We start from the raw sequence: 24,916 nt of genomic DNA on the forward strand, positions 1-24,916 counted from the left end.
ATGATTATTATTTTTTTTTTCAGAGTTACGCACAGTCGTCTGCGAGCAATACAGCTCTGTTCACCATGAATTCCAAGGCCTCCCAAAGTAACGGACTGGAAGGATGTGAAACATCAAAGTGAAGAAGACCTTGTAAAATAGAGAGGAGCTGGACTGATAACGGTGAACAACTCACCTGTAAGAGACCAAAGAGTACACTATTACGTTGCAAAGTGGTGAAGCATCCCACGAAAATTACAATAAACTAAATTTGGAAAGTAACTGTTGGCCAAGGAAATGAATCGATACACACATTGTCCCAGTTTTGGAAAACGTTTAGTATCCCAACCCAAAATTCATATTTGATTTGCAATTTTTTTTTTTTATAAAGTCAATGTATTATCTCACCCACTGCCAGATGAAAAGACCCCAATATTTGATATGTGACAGCACAATAGCTTATCTCCAAGGAGGCAAAATGATATAACTGACCAAAATAATAATGCTGGCATCTGCCTAAGAGGATTGTCTCGTTCAGGAGCTGACAATTGAGGCTACGAACATGAAGACATTCACGAAAAATATTACAATAATGATCCTCTACCAGTACAGACCCTTGCTGTCATTTTATGGTTGTGATACTTAAAATTTCCATTATGAAACACCTAATTTAACCTGCGTAATGACACCTTAGTGATGTCTAAGTCTTCGTGTAGAAGATACCCACAAAACAGAAGAACACATACTTTGTTGAATAGTGTTGTGAAAACTTCCTGATGATTGTTCATATCAATCCCTCCATAAATCTTAAGAAGATCTTCATCATCCTCTGTCTTGGCTTCCTCAAATACAGTGGCTTGAACTAATAAGTCATCATCCTCCAGATCTCTGAACCAAAACGTGAAGAAAAGGAAGTCAACAAAAGTTATCCAAATTGTGCTCAATTGTGCGTGGGAAAAAAAGACGAGAACCCTTTGCTCGCTTTTATTAATCCCTTCCTGTTGGAGCCAATTTTTGTTTTTGCATCTTTATCTGTCACCATAGCTGAAGGATGGAGTGACAAGTTGTAATTTTGAATGACACCAAATTTGATCATATAATTTACTGAGAAATGGAAAAAAAAAAATCCAAGTGTGGTGAAAAAAAACACCAAAAAGGAATGTCTCCATTGTTATTTGGTTTTCTTTTTTAAGGCATTCAACAAACCAGTTTGCAGGATATAGTTATCAGTCACGTCAATCTGTGGCCACTGGATGGGAGCCCTGAGAACTGCCTCTTACCTGACAACATCCATGGTCACATGTGCTTCATGCCACAAGAATAGTGTAGCAAGCCAGCTAATCAAAAGAAGAGCCGCGGATCCCGTCAGATAAGAGAAGGTTCTCAGGGCTCCCGTCCAGCGGCCACAGATTACTGTTGTTATGGCCAGGTCATGTGAATCAATTAACAACATCCCCACCGATCAGAGTTATAGGAGTCTGATCGCTCCTGTTAGTGTCAGATGTTGACAGCTTCGGAGCCCAATCCCTACACCCAAAGGGATTAAAAGAATTTGCCAGGATTACAAAACCATGACTGCTCTTACAGAAACATCATCCACTCCTCTCTCAGGATTGTGTCTAGTATTGCTATTAGAGTCCATTAAAGTGAAGGGAATTGATAGGCTATATATAGTATTGCACGTTTTTGGAGAAAGACGCTGTTTTACAAATTCTTTGAGAATGAATTTAGGCAACATCACCAGCAATCTGGTGCAAAAAACCCCCCAAAAAACTAGCTGGATGACTGGGTGTTATCCCACTGGGATCTGACTTTTGGGACCCCCAAAATAGAGGTCTCAAAGTCCTCTGTATATAGGGTGATAGACATGTGGTTAGGCAATTGTGCACTATTGACCTCTGTGGCTCTATCGGAACGTGACAACTTCCATTGATATCGCCCATATGTGACCTCTTTGCTATTTACTATGGATCCAGCCACTGGCAGACACAAAGAAGAGGCCCCTGTGCAAGAAAAATATATGGGCCCTTTGCAGTCCAATAGCTCATCATAATACACATATCCACCTGCTTTGGAGGTGGAAATGGATCCCATTAACTCTTGGGCCCCTGTGCAGATGTAGAAGTTGCACCAATGGTATGTCCGCCCCTGGCCCCGGCCACACAAGGGAATGGTTGGTGGCCTAACTGTTGGACCCCCTACCAATCACACATCTATCTCCTAGCCTGTGGAGATATCATAGCCGTGTTGTGGGATAACCCCTTGAATATTATCCCCCATACAATATGTGGAGCCAAACTATTTGTCGCTTAGGAATTACATGTGCTAATTGGGAAAGACTTTCCTGCAGATCTATGGAAAACTACATAGAGAAATTACCAGATAGACTCAGCAATACATAGTTGGATATTTTAAAAAAATGCAGTACGAATTCAGACCTGCGGTCAGTCAGGACATTGCAGTCCATACTCAGGACCATGATTCTCGGTCATCTGAATTCGATAGCTATTGCACACAGTTCCTCTATTTCTACAAATGTCAAAAGTTCTACAGAATTTAGGGTCATTGTGAAGGTTTCTTGGTTTCTTACCTTAATTTTGTTAACACGTCCAGTAGCTGAAGACCTGAAACGCATAGAAGGATGTCGACATTACTGCAGGTATATACTAGATACTATTTCTTCATCCAAAGATCTGTCCTCCTTTTGGCCCAAGTACATGTAAGGAGGAAGACCGGGATGTGGTTACTTGTGCACTGTGTTCAGTGTCGCGGGGGGGGGGGGGGGGGGGAGGAAATGGGAGCCGGACAGGAGCCATGAACTGCAGAGGAGGGGCATGGTAAGCAGGATGGTGAGAGAGTATAGCATGGGAAAAGCCAGAGAGTTCCCGCCAGAGGAAGGAGAACACAGGGGCCAAATTGCTCTCTGCAAAGTGAGGTGAAACATGGAGCAGAGACCCGGGAGGGGTTTAGTGAGGGCTCCCAAGCAGCAGTGAGCCCGCAGAGAGTCAGGCGCCGAGCGAAGCAGCGCGGATGCACTGATGAATGAGCACCAGGAGTAGTATCGTGGGTGTGTATCTGGAGTGCCCCCATGGGGCTGTGGGGTACTCGGTACCGGGTCCTGCGGTTCACAGGGGGATGTCACGGTGGCTGTGACCCGGTCCGTGGCCCTGGGACGTCCGTGTAAAAGGGAAAGGTCTTTAAAGGGATAAAGTTTGTGTTCCTGACGCCACCTGTGGTATTCAGTCAGGGTGACCGACACTGCTTTAAGGGGTCCGCTGGGGTGATGTTATGGCAGCTAGATGGTATAACTTCCCACAGGTGAAGTATGTCCCCAGGGCTTCCCGGTGTCTAGATGGTGATATGGTGTGAGGCGCAGAGAAGAACGAGGACACAAGGTTGCAGTCTCTTTACCTTTACTGAAGACTTCAGTATCCACAGTCCAGGGCACCAGATCACAGGGCAGGCAGAGTCCGGCCGGTTTGGAGGCAAGTCCAGAGTCCCCTTGTCCAGGTGGAAATAAAAGCCTTCCTCTAGTGCAGTGGTGCTGTAGTCCCTTACTGCTAAGCTTCTCATAAGGTCCTCACAACTGTTGTAGATGTTCTGTCTTTCTCTGTCCCCCAGATAGGATAGGACAAACTTGTATGACTGGTGGCTTGAGGCGGTTTATAGGGACTCTATCATGCCCCAGCCTCTAAAGGGGTGCCACCGTGCCTCCTGGGTGTAGGGGCGGACAGTGAAATTAGTTGTCCTGCCGGTCTCTGAAGTAAAGCATAAAGGTCCTTACTCCCTCGGTGTTCTGGCTACCGGGATCCTGCGCCTCAGAAGGAGGTAGCCTGTGCAGGGCTGGTCCCCTTCTGGTATCCTCTCCTTTGCTTCCTCTCCTTACACGCTTGCTGCAATACAATTTTGCTTTCAATGTCTCTTTCTGGGAGCTGCAGCTCTGAGGGCATGCACAGCTCCTTTAACCTTCCATCCTCCTCAGACTCTGGAACATTCTAACTTGCCCTACAGACTACCAGATAGATATATAGATATCTAGAGATATATATCAGGTAGTCAGTAGGGAAAGTTAGAACGTTCCAGACCAGAGTATGTATGTATGTATGTATGTATGTATGTATGTATGTATGTATGTATGTATGTATGTATGTATGTATGTATGTATGTATGTATGTATGGTGACGAAGCAGAAGCTCGCCTGGTGGTTTGGAGTGTGAAATGTGTTGCATGTTTGTGGTACCTGGATGCAGTTATCCTTCATTGCCTCCAAACATAGCATCACTCTCCCCGAGAGGAAAGCAATACCACTGCGACCACCAGGATCCTGGGGCGCCGCATATCCAGCTATCGGCGGGTGTGCAGAGGAGCACACGCCGAGTAGAGACTTGTGCAGAGCTTCACATTTTGGCTCTGCAGATTGGACTGGGGGCTCAACAGGCAAAGAAGAAGCGGGATCATGTGTTGGGTGGGGAAGCTTGAATACACAGAGATAAGAGGGATAACAGGGAGGGGGAAAGCAGGTGAAAACAGTGTAATTGCGATACAACAGTCTTGCTATCAAATTCAACTTATCGTGACTCCGCTATCCTTTAGCCGATGGGTGATGGGATGCCGGCGGAGGAGTTTACTGCTGTAAATTAAACCGCACTCTTGTTGACCCTTGCTCTGCGTCCCTGCATCCTTGTCCCTGCTTAAGCCTCTTTCACACTTCCGTCTTTGAGCTCCCGTCGAAATAAGTCGTTTTTTTGAGAAAACAAGATCCTGCAAAAAAATTTGCAGGATCCTGCATTTTCTCATAGACTTGTATTAGCGACATATCGCGACGTATGGGCCACACAAGAAACGTTTTTTGTCTGCAGTGGAAAAACGTACCAGGACGCCTCCTGCGTCATACTTCGTTCCACAGAATGGGAGCCTATGGACGCAGGATCCTGCGGTCACTGTGAAAAGCAGGAATCCAGTGACGGATCCTGTTCAAGGCATTTGAGCATACCTTGAAGCATTTTCCAACCCGGGGAAATCAATCAATCACACTCTCTCTCGGAATCCTCCTTCTATAAAAATTCAGACGGCGCGCTGAAATATTGGTAACATTGTGTACGTTTTAACACTATTTTAGTAACATCTCGTCGACGTATTACGACGGGACACTGCCGACGGAAGTGTGAAAGAGGCCTTACACACACACACACACACACACACACCATGCAGCAATCCCATAACCCAAAATACATCGATAGGCAAGATGTAATTCAAAAACTTGAGTGATTCCTATACTTCATTACTTGTACTATTAATTTCAGTGGGAAACATACATTGCCGTTCGAGGTTTTTTTTTTGGCTCTGAAAATTGCGGTGCAAGAAAAAAAAAAAGTGATGAATCGGGCACTTATTTTTTTAATCTAGAGCAGGGAAAAAAAAAATCAACATGTCAACTCTTAAAATGTTTCAATTTGAAAAGTAAACAAAAATAAATGTAAAAAAACATTTTACGTGCATTTGGGATTTTGTTTTGGTGCTCTGCTATAATTCAAAAGTCATATTTGAAGTTTTAATTGAAGCAGAAACCCTTTCCACATTTGAAAAGTAGTTTTTCCATAAAAAAGTTTAAAAAAGCACTATCTGCATTTTTTTTTCTAGTAAGTTTACTCAAACAGTATTTGAAGCATTTTTTATGGGGATTTTAGAGTGGAATTTCCTTCAACATCAACTTAAAAAAAAACTTGAGGGTAGATTCACATGACATTTTTTTAACTTGAATTTTTTAGCCAGAAAAAAAAAAAAGGCATATAATAAAACCCTGTGTGAACATAAGATGGACATATTGCCAACGTTCCCCCTTGAAGAACAAGTGTAATGTTTTGGTGTGTAATGTGAATTGGTACTTGTGTTAATGATGTTAATGTTGTATGCTTCAGTCACACTAGCAGTATTTGGTTAGTATTTTTCATCAGTATTTATAAGCCAAAACCAGGAGAGGAACAAATAGAGGAAAAGTATAATAGAAACATATGCACCACTTCTGTATTTATCACCCACTCCTGGTTTTGGCTTACAAATACTGAGGTAAAATACTGACCAAATCCTGATAGTGTGACGGCAGCCTAACAGAGTAAGTTTGGGACTAGTCCAGAATGGGAGGGGCTAAGATGAAGTGACAGAGACAGGTTTCCTGTCAGAAAGAGCCCCATGTGCGTAGAAAGCAGACCTAAGATCTAATCAGTGAGCAGTGCCGCATGACATGGTTGTCCCTAACATGAGAGGAGACAGTCAGAGTATAGAGAGATCCTAGAGGAAAGAAGAAGAGAAGTGACTGAAGGAAGAGAGTGATGGATCAGAGACGGGTCCTGGGTCAGGATGCAAAGTGCTACGTTTATAACTCAGTGAGGTAAGGGGCCAGGATGGGACAGAGTATATGAGACAAAGAGTGGCGCCAGGGGCAGAGAAGATAAGGACCGGCCATACTGGCAATTTCTTTGGTGGGGAAAGAAGAAGTGGAACCTCGGGTTGAGTGAAGCACTCTTGCTCACTGGACTGAAGTACTGAGCTGGGCGGTGGTGAAGTAAACAGGCATGGTGAAGATATAGGACAAGCAAGTAAAGAGGAACAAATGGAAACTGTGAAAAAAGCTTCGTATTGTGAAGGAACGTCATCAAGTTGTGTACCCGCTACTTACTGTATATAATCCGCCCCTAGTTATCATGTAGTAAAAAGTTTATTTTTGAGTCATGGTTTCCTCATTGCACAGCAACACCTCTGGTCCTGGCCAATCCATCTGTCGTTAACAAGTGGCCTGAACACGAGTCCACACATCCATTCAGGACCCTCACCTCCATGTAACGTGTCGGGGCATAAGAGACGAGTAACTCGCCTACCGCTATAGCCCAGCGCCATGTTTCATGAACATACTCAAAAGGTCACACAGTTTCCTACCCTAACTGTCGATATTATGGCACTGGCGTGGGCACTTGTTGAAGGGCATGCTTGTGTCCCCTTCTACCCTGTACACATCCAATTAATAGTAAAATATCGGTCTGCAATCTTCATTAGGGGGAAGGAAACATCTGCGCACATCGCTCTCAAGAGTCTCTTCTGCTCAATGATTGTTTGTTCCGCAGCAACAAGAGGATGTAATAATGCCGGACGTACGGAGACGTAAATTACATCCTGCACTTAGTGTCTGTGAGAAAACTGGGACAGAAGAGGGAACAGCGGCCCGAAGTAACGTGGCCATAAAGGGGGGATGCCATGTGTGTGATGGAGTCTAGCGGCAGAGACGTACACGATGCCACGAGGGTCCCGTAGAGGAGTAAATCTGCACTCCTCCATTGTTGGGTCAGGTCGTCTGCTCTCCCGCATATCACTACAAAACGTTTTAGGCTATGATCACACTGAAGGTTTTTTGGAGAGGAAATGACCAAAATCCTTTTCAAAAACTCTTGGAAAACTCCAATTCCGGTCATGTTCACATGGTGATGCAAATTAAAAGCTGCTTTTTACAGTTCCAGCAAAATCTGAGATTTCAGAAATGTCTTTTTTTTTTTTCCTCTGACTGAAGTGGAAAACTGTAGCATGTCATTTTGTTCAGCGTTTTTGGTGCAAAAAAACCCCCACACCTTTGTTTAGGCAAACTGTAGACAAAGCACATGTAATCCGCACCGGAAAAAAAAAAAAGCTGCAAAAAAGGACATTTTTAAAGGCAGCGCTGCATGTGAGCATAGCCTTTCAGTGGTTTTTTTCTTTTAGAGCTTTTATTTTTCCCGTAAAGAAGTTTTAAAGAAAAAGCCTAGGGAATGTAGGGGGGTCAAAACAGGGATCCTTAAAAAAAAACAAAAAAACAAAACCTCCAAACTTGGTACAGTCCATTTAGAAGGCTACAAAAAAAGCTTCAGAATTAAAAAAACAAAACAAAAAAAACAACCTCTTCCAAAAATAAAGTTTCCTATAGTCGATTCTGCTTGAAATACTCGGTTTTTAAACTCTCCAAAAACCTCAGTGTGAGCGGAACCTAAAAATCCTCCTAAAATGTAGGGCAACAACTTTACTTTAAGACATATTGAATTATGGCCAGCTTTCCTTGAAAAATAAAGATTGTTGCAACTTGCAAAAAAACCCCGCTATTATTATATACATATTATATTCCTAACTTACTGGGACCAGGATTCATCAGCAGGCAGCATCAACCATGGGAGCAAACGACAAAGGCGTGAACCAGTCCCTGGGGCATCGCTGACGACCCACCATGGACTGACCTCCCTCAATCTCAGACAGACCTGATCTCTGTTGGTGATTTTTTTTCCTAGGCCTCTGGAGCTCAGGAAGTCACATGGATTAGTTTTTCAGGTGATGTGGAAGAGAGTTGATTGAAATTTTTAATTTCAGTGTATATTTCTAGTTGACCACTAGGGGGAGACATTTTGCTTCCAACCAAATTAGGGAACTGAAAAATTTACGCAAAAAAACGTGAAAAATATCTCAAACAAAATCAGGCCTAGCGGTGGAGAGAGGCAGATTTGTATCTATGGCTGGAATTATTATTTTTCAGTAGCAGGTATAGTAAAAAAAATAAAAATATAACCATAGAGGTCATGGTTGCGCAGCTTTCTCCACTCCGTTCTGCACTGGAGGTCTGAAAACTGTGTATTACAGCAGGAATGAATGCAGAGTCGTGCAGGCACAGCCACCAGGGGTATGAGATGGGGGCCCGGTCTCTACATGGGGTCTAGTGGTATATCATGTGAAGGGTCAGGGGAGCAAAAGGTGGCAATATTTTTTTCCCACCACTTTCCAGCTCTGTTCTCACTTTCTAATGGTCGGCACCTGCAAACATCAGATTGCCTTGGTGCGGTGCAGTAAGGCTACGTTCACATTTGCGGTGTGCGCCGCAGCGTCGGGCGCCGCAGCGTCGCCGCATGCGTCATGCACCCCTATATTTAACATGGGGGCGCATGGACATGCGTCGCACTTGCGTTTTGCGCTGCATGCGTCGCTGCGGCGCCCGCGTCTGGGCGCAGAGGACGCAGCAAGTTGCATTTTTGCTGCGTCCAAAATCAATTAAACAAAGGACGCATGCGGCGCAAAACGCAGCGTTGTGCATGCGTTTTGCTGCGTTTTTGTTTGCGTTGTGCGCTGCGGCGCCGACGCTGCGGCGCACAACGCAAATGTGAACGTAGCCTAAGTGCTCATCTAGCATTGTCTATGCAGAACGCAGCAGGCGAGAGGAGTTTCCCCCATCAGCTGCTGCGCTCTGCATAGACAGTAACCAAAATTATGAAGAACAGCTTCAGGAACTGAGCTTTATTGCCTCAGTTGCTGCCAATGCAGAGCGCAGTAGCCCATGACACACTCATCTCGACTGCATGAGCAGCAACCGAGATGACAGAAGATGAGCAGCTAATGAGTGAAGAGAGCACTGGGTCATGTGCAATGAAGAGCAGGGTTCAGCACTGTCTTTATTCATTACAAATAGCGGCTTTTACATTTTTTTTTTTTAAAACAGTTTTTCTAACTCCAGCTAGTGTTAGAGATGGATTTTGGGTTAATTTTAAAGCTGGGGTTAGGCTTAGAGCTAGAGTGAGGGTATGTGCACACGCTGCGGATTTTGCTGCGGATCCGCAGCGGTTTCCCATGCATTTACAGTACCATGTAAAGCTATGGGAAATGCAATCCGCAGTGCACATGCTGCGGAAAAAAACGCGCAGAAACGCAGCGGTTTATTTTCCGCAGGATGTCAATTCTTTGTGCGGAATCCGCAGCGGTTTTACACCTGCTCCAATAGAAAACTGCAGGTGAAAACCCGCAGAGGAAACTGCAATAGAAACAGCGATAAATCTGCAGGAAAAGCCGCAGCGGTATTGCACTGCGGATTTATCAAAACCGCTGAGGAAAATTCCGCAATGGAATCCACAGCGTGTGCACATGGCCTTAGAGTTACAGCAATGGTTATGGTGAGGGCTAGAGCTAGGGTTAGATTTATGACAAGGGAATGGGGTAATGGTTAGAGGTAGGGGTAGACTTACAGCAAGCACAAGGGTTATGGTTAGGCTAAGGGTATGTGTCCACGGTCAGTAAACGCTGCTTGTTTGACGCTGCGCAGAGCTGCAGCGTCAAACACGCAGCGTCCAGATGTTCCAGCATAGTGGAGGGGATTTTATGAAATCCCGTGTCCACTATCCGTGGAAACACGCATCCGACTTCCCTGCGACTCCGGACATGCTGCGCGTCTTTTCAGATCGCAGCATGTCCGTGCTACCTGCATCGACGCTGCGTCGCCGCAAGTAATATCACAGGGCCCTATGGCGAGGGGTGCGATGATCCCGGATGTGTACAGTTAACACATCCGGCATCATTGCGTCCCAGAAAGGGGGCGGGGCTTAGCGCCGAGCGGCTTCGCCGCTCCGGCGATACCGCCGGCCATCCTGAACGTGGACACGTACCCTTAGGGTATGTGTCCACGTTCAGGTTTGCTTCAGGCTTTGGTCACGATTTTATGCAGGTAAAGTCCTGACCAAAAATGCACCTGAGGTCACTGTCAGCTCACCTGCGGTGTGCCTGCGTGTTTTGCTCATTGTAGCAACATGCTGCGTTCTGAAAAAAACGCAACGCATGTGCGTTTTTGCGGGGAAAAACGCATACGTTTTTTAATGCACAGTGGAGACGGAATTTCATTAAATCCCCTCCACTATGCTGTAACATCTGGACGCTGCGTTTCCTGAACGTGGACACATACCCTTAGGGCCCCCAAAGAAAGTTAATGAGAAAATAAAGCAAAAAAATATATATATATAACTTTGCATAACTTTGTATTTTTAAAATTGTATGCTGAATTTCAACAAGATGCAGAACCCCCCTCCCCCCCCCCCAAGAGTTTAAAGCACAAACTATAAGGGTATGTGCACACTTTGCAGATTTGCCTGAGGATTTTTCTGCACTAAATCCGCAGGTCTTGGCAGAAAACGCAGGTGCGTTTTTTACGCGTTTTTTGTGCAGTTTTGTATGCGTTTTTGAAAGCCAAATAAAGATGTACTATTGAACAAAAAAAAAAAAAAAAAGATTTGTGATGTCTTGTCCAACCTCCTCTTTTACATTTGTCCAACCCACACTCCATTACACACATAGATAGACAGACAGACAGATAGATACATACATAGGCAGAAGGAATGAGATAGATGTAGATAGATATATGGATAGTTAGGCTACTTTCGCGCATCAGGTGTTTGCCGTCAGGCACAATCCGTCGAGTTTTGAAAAAAAACGGATCCTTTTTTTTTTTTTCGCAGGATCCGTTTTTTTTCTCAGAGTTGTATTAGGCTTCTTTCACACTTGCGTCGAGTGTTGTCTGTCGCAATGCGTCGTTTTGGGGAAAAAAAATGGATCCTGCAAATGTGCCCGCAGGATGCGTTTTTTTGCCCATAGACTTGTATTGCTGACGGATCCCGACGTATGGCCATATGTCGCGTTCATTGTGCACTGGATGTGTCGTGTTTTGGCGGACCGTCGGCACGAAAAAACGTTCAAGGGAACGTTTTTTCGTATGTCACGTCCCCCATTTCCTACCGCGCATGCACGTCCGGAACTCCGCCCCCCCTCCCCGGACTTCAGAATGGGCAACGGATGCATTGAAAAACTGCATCTGCTGCCCACGTCGTGCCAAATTTTCACAACGTGCGTCGGTACGTCGCGCCGACGCTTAGCGACGGACCCTTACCGATGGAAGTGTTAAAGAAGCCTTAGCGACCGGATTGCGTCAGATGGCCACATGTTTCATCCGTTTTTTGCCAGATCCATAAAAAAAATACTGTTTCTGCCTGACGGAGATAACATACATAGGAAAGTTTTTTCTGTCCGGTGAAAAAACGCGCAGCGACGGATCCGGCAAAAAATGTATGAAACAGATGTGAAATGATGAATCCGGACTCCGAATCCGTTTTTTCATGAATTTATTCCATTGAAACCATATACATCTTTCATTCTCTCTCTAAAAAACGGATCAGTTGCATCAGTTTTTCACTATTTGCAACGGATCCGTTTTTCCACAAATTCACCGGATCCTGCCTGACGGAAACAAACTGATGGAAAGGAAAAAATGGCGTGGGCTCCCGCGCAATTTTCTGCGCTAGAGGGGGAAAGCCGACAGCCGGGGGCCAATATTTGTAGCCTGGGAAGGGGTTAATACCCATGGCCCCTCCCAGGCTATGAATATCAGCCCGCACCTGTCTGCGTAGCCTTTACTGGCTATTAAAATAGGGGGACCCCCCAAAAAAATTGACGTGGGGTCCCCCTATATTTTATAGCCAGAAAGGCTACGCAGACAGCTGCAGGCTGATATTCATAGCCTAGAGAGGGGCCATGGATATTGCCCCCCCCCCCGACTACAAATACCAGCCCGCAGCCGCCCAGAAATGGCGCATTTGTAAGACGCGCCAATTCCAGCACTTAGCCCTTCTCTTCCCACTCCCGAGTAGCGGTGGGGTATGGGGTAATAAGGGGTTAATGTCACCTTGCTATTGTAAGGTGACATTAAACCGGGTTAATAATATAATATACAGTACAGACCAAAAGTTTCGACACACCTCATTTAAAGATTTTTCTGCATTTTCATGACTATGAAAATTGTACATTCACACTGAAGGTATCAAAACTATGAATTAACACATGTGGAATTATATACTTAACAAAAAAGTGTGAAACAACTGAAATTATGTCTTATATTCTAGGTTCTTCAAAGTAGCCACCTTTTGCTTTGATGACTGCTTTGCACACTCTTGGCATTCTCTTGATGAGCTTCAAGAGGTAGTCACCGGGAATGGTTTTCACTTCACAGGTGTGCCCTGTCAGGTTTAATAAGTGGGATTTCTTGCCTTATAAATGGGGTTGGGATCATCATTTGTGTTGTGCAGAAGTCTGGTGGCTACAAAGCTGATAGTCCTACTGAATAGACTGTCAGAATTTGTATTATGGCAAGAAAAAAGCAGCTAAGTAAAGAAAAACGAGTGGCCATCATTACTTTAAGAAATGAAGGTCAGTCAGTCAGAAAAATTGGGCAAACTTTGAAAGTGTCCCCAAGTGCAGTGGCAAAAACCATCAAGCGCTACAAAGAAACTGGCTCACATGAGTACCGCCCCAGGAAAGGAAGACCAAGAGTCACCTCTGCTTCTGAGGATAAGTTTATCCGAGTCACCAGCCTCAGAAATCGCAGGTTAACAGCAGCTCAGATTAGAGACCAGGTCAATGCCACACAGAGTTCTAGCAGCAGACACATCTCTACAACAACTGTTAAGAGGAGACTTTGTGCAGCAGGCCTTCATGGTAAAATAGCTGCTAGGAAACCACTGCTAAGGACAGGCAACAAGCAGAAGAGACTTGTTTGGGCTAAAGAACACAAGGAATGGACATTAGATCAGTGGAAATCTATGCTTTGGTCTGATGAGTCCAAATTTGAGATCTTTGGTTCCAACCACCGTGTCTTTGTGCGACACAGAAAAGGTGAACAGATGAACTCTACATGCCTCGTTCCCACCGTGAAGCATGGAGGAGGAGGTGTGATGGTGTGGGGGTGCTTTGCTGGTGACACTGTTGGGGATTTATTCAAAATTGAAGGCATACCGAACCAGAATGGCTACCACAGCATCTTGCAGCGGCATGCTATTCCATCCGGTTTGCGTTTAGTTGGACCATCATTTATTTTTCAACAGGACAATGACCCCAAACACACCTCCAGGCTGTGTAAGGGCTATTTGACCAAGAAGGAGAGTGATGGGGTGCTACGCCAGATGACCTGGCCTCCTCAGTCACCAGACCTGAACCCAATCGAGATGGTTTGGGGTGAGCTGGACCGTAGAGTGAAGGCAAAAGGGCCAACAAGTGCTAAGCATCTCTGGGAACTCCTTCAAGATTGTTGGAAGACCATTCCCGGTGACTACCTCTTGAAGCTCATCAAGAGAATGCCAAGAGTGTGCAAAGCCGTCATCAAAGCAAAAGGTGGCTACTTTGAAGAACCTAGAATATAAGACATATTTTCAGTTCTTTCACACTTTTTTGTTAAGTATATAATTCTACATATGTTAATTCATAGTTTTGATGCCTTCAGTGTGAATGTACAATTTTCATAGTCATGAAAATACAGAAAAATCTTTAAATGAGAAGGTGTGTCCAAACTTTTGGTCTGTACTGTATGTATATATATATATATATATATATATATATATATATATATATATATATATATATATATATGCAGCGCCCCAGAGTCCTGGTCGTTGCAGTACTGTGGCTCCGCCACTATGGGGAGCTATGGTGCGTCTGATGGCACTGAAGGAGTTCATCTGATCAGGTATCACAGACACCAATACATTTCACAGCTGGGCCTCCGGGGGGAGCTAAGGGTGCTATTCATTAGGCCACTCCCCACCATAGTGGGTAAACTGGGGGTCAGGCAGGAAGTTAGATCAGAAAGCTGACTGGGTTGGAACCAGGCAACACCTTGTGGCAGAGGGTGTTGTAGGGGAAGATACAGTAGGGTCTCTGTCAGGGGTGGGATCCTGACAGAGGCTTGGCACCAAGAACGAACGTAACGGGACCGTGCCTGCTCCGGGTAGCGGCGGTGCCCAAGAAAGGATTAGAAGCGAGATAGATTGTGCTGAGTGAGAAACGAGATCACGCAAAGGAGACATACCAGTAGGAGTCGTGCTGTAAGACCGAAGCAACATCCTACTGAGGCGCACTACCGGTGGCCGGAACGCCGAGGGAGTAGAATAACATTCAGCTTCAAGCAATACTCCAAACAGCGGCAGGACAGTCAGTCTAAGGCGGGCTGTCTCACCTTAAATCACCTATGCAGTCTTGGGGGGCAACTTGTGGAGAGGGGCGACTCTAGGGTCCCGGAAGAGCTCCGAGCCTACCCGTCAAACGGGTGCCGTCCCAACCAGAACACCAGGGAGGGACGGAGGATTAGCAGAACATCATCTAATCGAGTTGTGAGGGAACTTAAGAAACAGACACAACAGTTGTGGGGGACTTTCCGTAAGCACAGCAGGGAAGGACCACAACACATAGCGCTAGTAGGAAGGCACCGATTTCCACCTGTGAGGAGAACTCTGGAGGTGCCATTGGACCAGCCGGACTTGCGCAGCCTGGTGAACCGTGTTCCGGACTGAGGACTCAGAGATCTTCAGTAAAGAGGTAAAGAGACTGCAACCTGGTGTCCTCGTTATTTACTGCACCGCACCACCACAGCATCCCCACCATCATCCACACCTATTATTCACTGTTCGCCCCACGGCAGGGTCACGGACCGGGGCCTAGCCGCCGTGACAACCCCAGAGCAGAGACTCAGAGGCCCGGTACCGGGTACCCCTCGGCCCTGCGGCGGTGGGGGCGCTACATATATATAATATAGACTGCATATGTTTTCACGAATATTTTAGCCCATGAATCCATTCTATGTCCATTTTGCAAGCCGGAGAGAAAATCTCGCCGTACAAATGCCATACGGATGACACACGGATAATTTTTGGAGGAAAATATATATATATATATATCGCATCCTCGCATTGAATACGGATCTATGTTCAGGAACTTTTCTGCCTATTACGGCCGTAAAAAACGGACTGTATTTCCCTATGCTAAGTGTGACGCCGGCCTAAGTCAGTATTTTCATCCATTTACAAGACATGGTCAATTCTGAACTGGTGTAAGGTCTGCGTCATTATAGCCCATAGTCCAGTCAGTTCATATGCCCAAATGCATCCAAACCGACGCAAAATGGCAAGTCCTGACTGAGCCACTGAACATAGGGGAAGTGTGTTGTGAACCCCACCTAATGGTTCACGGGGAATAAAACACCTCCCTTTCCACGTGCACTGTAATCCACCACCACTGGTGTGGTCTATCAGACATTTATGAAAGCTTGAAATGGGAATACTTCTATAAGTAAAAAATCCATTATTCATGTATAGGATAACATGGTAAGAATATACAAAAATGTAACCATTACCTATGAACTCGTTTCTCAGCTGCACGCGCAGCCTCAGCTCCTCCGTTCCGAAAATGATGGCATTGATGACGCTGAGCAGCGTAACCATGTAAGGAACATTATCCGTGGCAGAGAGCTCGTTCATTATGACACTAAATCGATATTGCTGATTCTTCACAGCCTGCGAGAGGAACAGAAACCCGATATGTTACACAAGGTCCATTAATGCTTTTGCTTCTTTTTTTTTTCCCTCGCGTCTCTTATTGTGATGAGCAATAAATGGAAACATTTGTTTTTACTAATATATATCACACACATATATGCTTTATATTTATAAATAATTTTATTATTTATAGTTTTATTTTTATATATACTGTACATACATTTTTATTTTTTTTATTTTTTTCTCTACATATTGAATTCCTGCAAGTTAAACCTTGATGTGCGGTCACGTAAAAAACCAAAAAAAATAAAATAATCTATTAAAACAGATGTAAATAAAAATAATAATGGTTGTTCAAATGTCTTTTTGACTCACAGATTTATGGTCTCAATTTATTGATGTTCAAAAAGCTTCCTCCAGGATTGGAAAAACACTTTTTGGCCACTCCAACCCATAGGAGGGTGTTTCTAGTATTGCATCAAAGTGGTAAAGCTAGGGAGCAATACTAGAAACATCCTGAGGACAGGAGTGGCGCTGTTGCCCAGCACCTGGCTGGACTTCATAGGACCACAAAGATGGCAGTGATGATGATGAGCATTGATTGAGGGCTTCAAGTGCACCCAGTGCACTTTTGATGCCAGAAGAAGAAGAATGAAAGATGAAGGTCAAACAATTCTCACTCCAATTTAGATATCCAGTGTCATTTAATGGCATGTAGCAAAGTGTAGTGGCATCATGGCACCAGGCGTGAACGATAAAGTCTGTTTCTGGCCTCATGGAGGGAACAGTGGGAATATGTAGCGCCATCATGGCATCATGCTTGAACCATAAAGTCTGGTTCCAGCCATATTAGCTAACAGTGGGACTATTGAGCGGCATCAGGGCACCCATTGTCAACCATAAAGTCTGGTTCCGGCCTTATGACATAACAGTGGGAATATGTAGCGCCCTGTAGCGGCATCATGGAGCCCCTGTGTGAACCATAAAGTCTGTTCCGGCCTTATGACATAACAGTGGGAATATGTAGCGCCCTGTAGCGGCATCATGGCGCCCTGTGTGAACCATAAAGTCTGTTCCGGCCTTATGACATAACAGTGGGAATATGTAGCGCCCTGTAGCGGCATCATGGAGCCCTGTGTGAACCATAAAGTCTGTTCCGGCCTTATGACATAACAGTGGGAATATGTAGCGCCCTGTAGCGGCATCATGGAGCCCCTGTGTGAACCATAAAGTCTGTTCCGGCCTTATGACATAACAGTGGGAATATGTAGCGCCCTGTAGCGGCATCATGGCGCCCTGTGTGAACCATAAAGTCTGTTCCGGCCTTATGACATAACAGTGGGAATATGTAGCGCCCTGTAGCGGCATCATGGAGCCCTGTGTGAACCATAAAGTCTGTTCCGGCCTTATGACATAACAGTGGGAATATGTAGCGCCCTGTAGCGGCATCATGGAGCCCCTGTGTGAACCATAAAGTCTGGTTCCGGCCTTATGACATAACAGTGGGAATATGTAGCGCCCTGTAGCGGCATCATGGAGCCCCTGTGTGAACCATAAAGTCTGGTTCCGGCCTTATGACATAACAGTGGGAATATGTAGCGCCCTGTAGCGGCATCATGGAGCCCTGTGTGAACCATAAAGTCTGGTTCCGGCCTTATGACATAACAGTGGGAATATGTAGCGCCCTGTAGCGGCATCATGGAGCCCTGTGTGAACCATAAAGTCTGGTTCCGGCCTTATGATATAGCAGTCGGAACTGATCTGTCACTAATGATGTAAACGCCACAAAGCCGACAGTCGCCCTTCACTATTTCCTTTAATATCTAATTACTATTCTTATAACTCTTCATTAATCAGCTCTTTTATAACATCTACTCATTAGTTTTATTTCTACCCATAAAAGCGTGCGGAAACGATCGTCACAAATACTTTGTACTCAGTAAATGTCACAAAAATTATCTGTAAAAAACAAATCTGGTCTGATGGAGTGGCATTTCCCTAATTAATAAGAAAAAAAACACCACAGCTCACATTTTATCTGGACTAATTACAGCGCCTGCCCTTGTAATGTAGGAACGTGAAACCGTCACTTAGCAGAGCCGAGCACCAAGGGATTAGAGGGTCAGACATTGCGTGTTGTGACTGTAATATCATAATCACAATTAAATGACCAGAGCGGCCTTATTAATGCAAGAAGCTGGTTAATTACAGAAGGAATTTCAGAATTAATTTCAGGGTTGAGATTCATTTTTCTGAAGAGGCCTGTGAAGAACCTAGATGCAAGGAATGGACACATTCATTGTGTTCCCTCAGGTTCTTCAGACCAATTTCACAATCTTATTACAAGGGTTCTATAAATTAGAAATATACGGCTGATTACTTGTACAAACAGCGCCGCTTCTGCCCACTGGTAGTGTCTGGTACTGCGTCTGAGCTCCAATTAAATGAGTAATTAGCCTCCTCCTGCTGCTGAAACGCTCTATTCCTCAATGCCTTTATAGCTTGTCCAGATGGTAGATCGTGACCTGACTATTTAGGTACTTGGTGTCCAGATCACTAATGTGCACTGCTTCACTTATCCTGGATCCCCTTTACAAACACAGCTCTGCTGCATCACTGCATCTGGGTACCCTACTATACAGCTCACAGTTCTGCTTTGGACTTGTGGAAAAATCAGTTCTACTAATTTGCTGAGTGATGCCTGCAGTACCACTGCCAGCTTTGCAATGGACTCCCTGAAAAACTCAGTTTTGCTGTATAACTCAGTTTTGCTGTATCACTGTGATAACTCTGCTGTACTGTTGCCAACTGGCCTTACTGACAAACTCAGCTCTAACTACTGTATATCACCAATTTACCTCTGCTGTACTGTTAGCTCTGTATTGGACTCCCTGACAAACATTGCTCTGCTGTTTCACTGAATTAACTCTGCCATAATGCTACCAGGACCACCAACCTGGTCTCCTGCCTTAGAGTTATACGTCAGGAGTGTCTCCTGAATTATACCTCCGCTAAAAGGCTCTAATATGTACCACTATGTAGGCATTGCATGGCGTAGACCATCCATTGTAAAGAAAATATCTACCGCACATATCACTTTGCATGTAATAGTGGCCTGTTGTTTGCCCAAGGAGCACTCTATACCATGTGCTGGGTCAGTGTGGTCCTAAGGATATATTGGTGCTGCGAAGACTTGTTGACTTGGGAGGAAGGGTGTAACATGAATGGCAAGTAGATGTCAGAACAGAGGGTGCAACAGTTGAGTGGCCCATCTTAATATGAAGCTTTATTCTATGCCTCAATGTTGTACTATATTTTGCTTTATTAGTTAGAGTACCTGACACATTAACTGAGTATTCTAGGTATGCCGAGTACTGGTTTTATCAGAGACATTTCTGTGGGTCTGTCTGATCAGGAGGTTATGCAGGGCTGCAAACAGGCATCTTTTGCTCAGGGGCAGATTATCATATCTGACACTGGGAGAAGGGGGTCTAACCAGAGAAAGAAGCAGAAACCCCTCCCAATCATTCCTCTGAAGTGCCACAATCTCAATAAGCAAACCCCTTTACCCTTTAAAATATTATAAAGCTATGTAAAATTATATATTTTTAAAAGTTAAAAGGGGTTGTCCACAAACAAAGTACACAGCAAAAGGCTCACAGCTGCTGCTTTCTGATGCAACACATTTCTCTGCCTGTTTTATCACAGGAATGAATATTTCTGATGTATCTCCAGCAATTGGACCGCATCATGAATCAAGTCAATGACATACGAGCTCAGTGGACACAAAAGCACTTATATCACTGACTTGATTTATAATGAGCTCAGAGGGCTGGAGATGTAGCAAAAATACTTACTCCTGTGATGAAACAGGCAGGGAAATGTGATACCACTGAAAGCAGCAGCTGTAAGAACACTGTTGTTTAGTCTGTATACTCATTTATCATAAATGCTTCTCTCCCTGGTCAGGAGCTGTGATATGTGCTGACCATGAACTGGAGCAGCTCTACATGGATGGACACAGTCATTACACATTACATAGAGAGGGCATAGTTAAAAAGATTATCTCAGATCAGGAACTTTTTTTTTTAACAATTGTGGTGCATATTATTATTCCAAGATCTATTAATGAATATGTACTTTGTTTGTGGGACAACCCCTTTAACTTTTTAAAAATATATAATTTGTACTCCAAATTGAAAACTACCAATTGGCCAGCGTAAAACTAAAGTGAGATGTTGCAGTGTAATCGAAGAAGACATCAGCGATGGGGGGCTCAGAAGTAAATGCCGGGGCCACAGTTCTGCACATTCCTCGCAGCTGCTCTCGTCTGGTGGATACATTGTGCAACAATGGGAGACGTTGTATTACATGAAGATCAATGTAAGAATCAAAAACACATGTTGTATCTAATTAGGATGTGCTGAGAAATCCCAGGTCCCAATTTACACAGCATAATTTGCAGGAACTTAATATTTAGCAAATTCATTTATTCATGTTTTGTTTCCGCCTCTTCTCTTCGTTGTGTTCAGACATTAACTTCTAAAGGAAGAATTTGTCGGGGATGGAAATAAACGTTCTATAAATATTCAGTGACACGTTACTATACAAGGACATCGGGACTGATGTAGGGTTTAAGTAATGCCTAATGGATGGATAATGCAGATCCAAGAGGGGAAATCTATGGAAATAGAACAGACAACTGCTTAAATGGCTATTCCCTGAAACAATCTGGACTGGTTTTCGATCTCCCTGTTCAAACTCAACAGCCTCATATATAGCCATGTAGGAGTTAGAGGCAGAAGATCTGCTTCCAGGCTGGACATCTTGGTTCACACCAGTGTCAGCCTGGGGTGCCAAGGTCCCACTAGTAACCAACTCCAGGGCCCCACTTTTTATATCACAATGAACTGAGTAGATTGTTAAGTGAATAAGACGCCGCCTTTGTCTGTACATAGTGATTCAAGTATATTGTGCCAAGTACTGGTCATATAAGAAGGTGATGGCCCATCGGAGGATTCTCCTGTTCTCCGATAGGCCAGTCCAAGCCAGCACTCATGTGAAACCGGCTTTAGGGAACAGATTGACCAGATGACACAACCCCTTAAATTTTGCTTTGTAATACAGAATTACATCACCCTTCCAATAATCATTTCTTTTACTGCTCAGCCTATGTTATATATTCATGACCCAGGAAGCTCAATATGAATGGCGATATACAAGCGCTGGGGACGCCCTCATCAATCACAACAGGGGTAAAGAGTCCCCCATGTGAAAGGAGCCGAGGATGCTCAGTGCCACCTCCTCTCGATGGAAAGTCTATAAAGAGGTAGAGTAAAATGCTAACCCATAGTATCCATACACCCTGAATCCTAAATCTGACAGCTGCACAATGGGGTTGTCACGAAGGGTAAAGAAAAGAGAATTTCAATGGGAATTTGCAATGTTGCATCGGATAATGGAGGTGGATGGAAAGAAGGGGTTCACATGGCTGGAGAAGTTCCTTATAATGCTTATTTATAAAAGATACCTTGTAATGCTCAAGAGCATCCAAAGCCAAAGCATGGCCTTCCGGAGAGTAGATGCACAGGGCGGCAATCAGCTCAAACACTTGCTTCTTCACCATCACATTGGATGTGTCAAGAGCTGGAAAAGAGACATAACAGCAATTCATTAGAACAAAAAGATTTGATACATCCACCAATGTCTGGGTGACCTGATAACTTTTTATAAGATCTGAAGCCAAGAACGACTGTCACCGGTTACATAGAAAGAAGACAATCGGCGGTCATGCAGAATGATCAGTAATGGATACTAATATGCACATAGACTGTTATTATTCTCAGCAGCACAGGATGATTTGCTGCCGAGAACAATGCTCTTTTTATAAGGAAAAAATATATAGTTTGCCAAATTAGCATTTTGCTTGATCGTCGGTGATCAGATCAGCAGCCTATTTACACTGCATGATTATCAAGAAAAGAGCCTTCCTAGGATATTTATGGATAATCAGCATAATTGCACCGTAATGGGGTTTTCTGGTTTTGAAAAATCCCTGCTACAGTTTGGTCTAAAAAGAACAAACTCTGCCTTACTCGCCCTCTCCAGGTCCAGAGTTAAATCACCGCCACTGATCTCGATGTATGTATGTTATTGTCTGCAGCGCTGATGTCATATCAGCCGAGCTGCTGCCAATCACAGAGCTCCGCATTGGGTTGATGGCAGGAGTCTCTCAGAGCTGCTGAACACACAGATAGTCTGTAGCCCTGTCAAAGTGACCTCAGCACTGGTGACAACACAATACACTGGGAACAGAGATGGAGATTCGGCGCTGGACCTGGAAAAACCTGCTGTTAGAGATCAGGGGTTTTCTGAAATTGAAAAATTAATTTAGGAAGTCCTTATGGGAGAGAGGAGGTGAGCTGTGACATCACCTATTGTGGATGGTAGATCCTGTGCTATCTACTGTATATAGAGGTGTTATCAGTCATTGTACAGGAGGAGGAGGTGAGCTGTGACATCACCTATTGTGTATGGAGGATCCTGTGTTATCTACTGTATATAGAGGTGTTACCAGTCATTGTACAGGAGGAGGAGGTGAGCTGTGACATCACCTATTGTGGATGGTAGATCCTGTGCTATCTACTGTATGTAGATGTGTTATCAGTCATTGTACAGGAGGAGGAGGTGAGCTGTGACATCATCTATTGTGTATGGTGGATCCTGTGTTATCTACTGTATATAGAGGTGTTATCAGTCATTGTACAGGAGGAGGTGAGCTGTGACATCACCTATTGTGAATGGTGGATCCTGTGTTATCTACTGTATATAGAGGTGTTATCAGTCATTGTACAGGAGGAGGAGGTGAGCTGTGACCACCCATTGTTAATGGTGGATCCTGTAGTTACACCTCTATATATACACAGTAGATATGTGTGAATGTAATCATGACTCAGAATAATGAAATAGTTGAAAAGTCACCTGTACAAAACAGGCCGTCAAAAAGGCAGCAGCGCAGTCCACAGAGGTGGGTGCAGAAATATTTTCTGAGTATATTAGCCAGGCAAAATCCTTTAAGTGTACAAAGCAAAAGATTAGAATCAGCACTCCAAGGATAGAAGCTGAAAAAAGTGTGTCTTTATTCACCCAGATTTCAACTTGTACAAGTTTGAGAAAGGCTTCATTGTACATGTACAAGCCAAAATGTTACATTCTGGGTTCGCTTTCCCCTTCTACTCATGGACCACGGCCTCTGCTGGCTGCTGCTCAGGTTTGTGTACAGAACAAGAAGTATAAGTCTAGTATTAAGCCTAGTGGTGGCCATTGTGAAAGTTACAAGATTTCTTTAGATAGAGATTTTTTTTAAAAAAATGTAAAAAACAAAACAACGTTTCACATAAAAACCCAATTTAAACAATAGGCCATTTTGTGATTCCACATTCATTTTAGTTTGAAGAGCTGATCCTCACCTTGAGACAGTTTCCGGACGTAACCTTCATTATTGACAATATATTCTATTCCCTTGTGGGAATTCATTAGTGTCCGGACACAGTTAATGCAAGTTAGCTGCAGGAGAGCATCAGAAATCCTGGAAACTCCTCGACCCGACAACCTGTCCAAGGCCTCCAGCAGAAGGTCCAAGCCACTGAGCTCCAAGAACTGCACCATCCAGTTGTCATCGCTGCTCTCCAGTCTCTTCTTCAGGCCAGAATAGTTCACCACCGTTGGGATTTGCAGGAGGCGGATGCATAACTCAGGATCGGCATTCTCTAAGTTGGCTTCACTCTGGTCCGACTCTTGAGGTGAAAGTTTCTCCTTCAGAGAGGCCCACTTTTTGCTCAGTGACATTTTCGGTACCTTTTCCTATAGAAAAAGAAAAACAATATGAAGTTCTGAAAAATGGACCATCATGAGGCTCAGATCTGGCATGTGCCAGTTAAAAATAAACTTGAATTTTCATATGCAATTCCTAAAATCCAAGCACATTTTGGCTTTGGTTGGATGGGTAGCACTGAAAGGATCATCATCAGTCAACAACAAGGGCAAATCGGGCATATAGAGACACTTTGTTGGGATCAGGACCTGATATGGAAAGTTAGCTCCACCGTGTCCTATAGGTACATGGGCTCATGTGCATGGCCATAATGTGGCTCTGCACAACCTCAGAGTTGTAGGACCCGTGTTATGTCACTCATACAAGTCAATGACTTTATTCTGCACCCCCATATTGGTTCCTGCTGGAATGTGCCCTTACATTTATGGAGACATTGCTTTTTGGTGAGATATCCTGATGAAAAGACTCCTTATGGCAGGAGGTCCATTATGCTGGGTCGTATGGACGAGTGCGACTAAATCAAAATATTTTCTTTACATCATCTGGTGACTTGTTCCCCACCAGCATCTACAGTGCCTTGCGAAAGTATTTGGCCCCCTGGAACTTTTCAACCTTTTCCCACATATCATGCTTCAAACAAAGATACCAAATGTAAATTTTTGGTGAAGAAAAGGTTGAAAATTTCCAGGGAGCCGAATACTTTTGCAAGGCACTGGGATAAGAATTATCAAAATGAGGAACAGCCAACAAATTTACTATAATTCACGCCAGAAAAATGAAATCCATGCCACATCATACCTGGTGTAGATTTCAATTAACGGCCCACGAATTGCCCAAACGAGCCTTTTAATAAATTTGGCGCACCGTACTCCAGAGGGCTTATGAAACAGCCCATTTATTTTCTACTTATTAAAGAATAATGTTGCATCATAATGGATTTCAACCGAAATATCAGTAAGTATAGAGT

General features: G+C 44.2%; 1 protein-coding gene across 4 annotated transcripts in view; it reads right to left on the reverse strand.

Moving 5' to 3' along the window:
- The window catches only part of INF2 (inverted formin 2), a 99,310-nt gene that overhangs the window by 33,884 nt on the left and 40,510 nt on the right, over positions 1 to 24,916 (reverse strand). For 3 of the 4 annotated variants that reach the window (XM_077266521.1, XM_077266537.1, XM_077266530.1), the window contains exons 2-7: positions 23,585 to 23,978; positions 21,646 to 21,761; positions 15,974 to 16,133; positions 2,570 to 2,603; positions 726 to 867; positions 34 to 175 (exon numbers count right to left, since the gene is read on the reverse strand). In XM_077266521.1, the coding sequence (XP_077122636.1) occupies positions 34 to 175; positions 726 to 867; positions 2,570 to 2,603; positions 15,974 to 16,133; positions 21,646 to 21,761; positions 23,585 to 23,978 (988 nt within the window). Of the gene's footprint in view, positions 1 to 33; positions 176 to 725; positions 868 to 2,569; positions 2,604 to 8,130; positions 8,277 to 15,973; positions 16,134 to 21,645; positions 21,762 to 23,584; positions 23,979 to 24,916 lie in introns of those variants that run through there. The other variant, XM_077266548.1, reaches the window with a different exon arrangement.

Source organism: Ranitomeya variabilis, chromosome 1 (genome assembly GCF_051348905.1).
Source record: "Ranitomeya variabilis isolate aRanVar5 chromosome 1, aRanVar5.hap1, whole genome shotgun sequence".
Classification (NCBI taxonomy): domain Eukaryota; kingdom Metazoa; phylum Chordata; class Amphibia; order Anura; family Dendrobatidae; genus Ranitomeya; species Ranitomeya variabilis.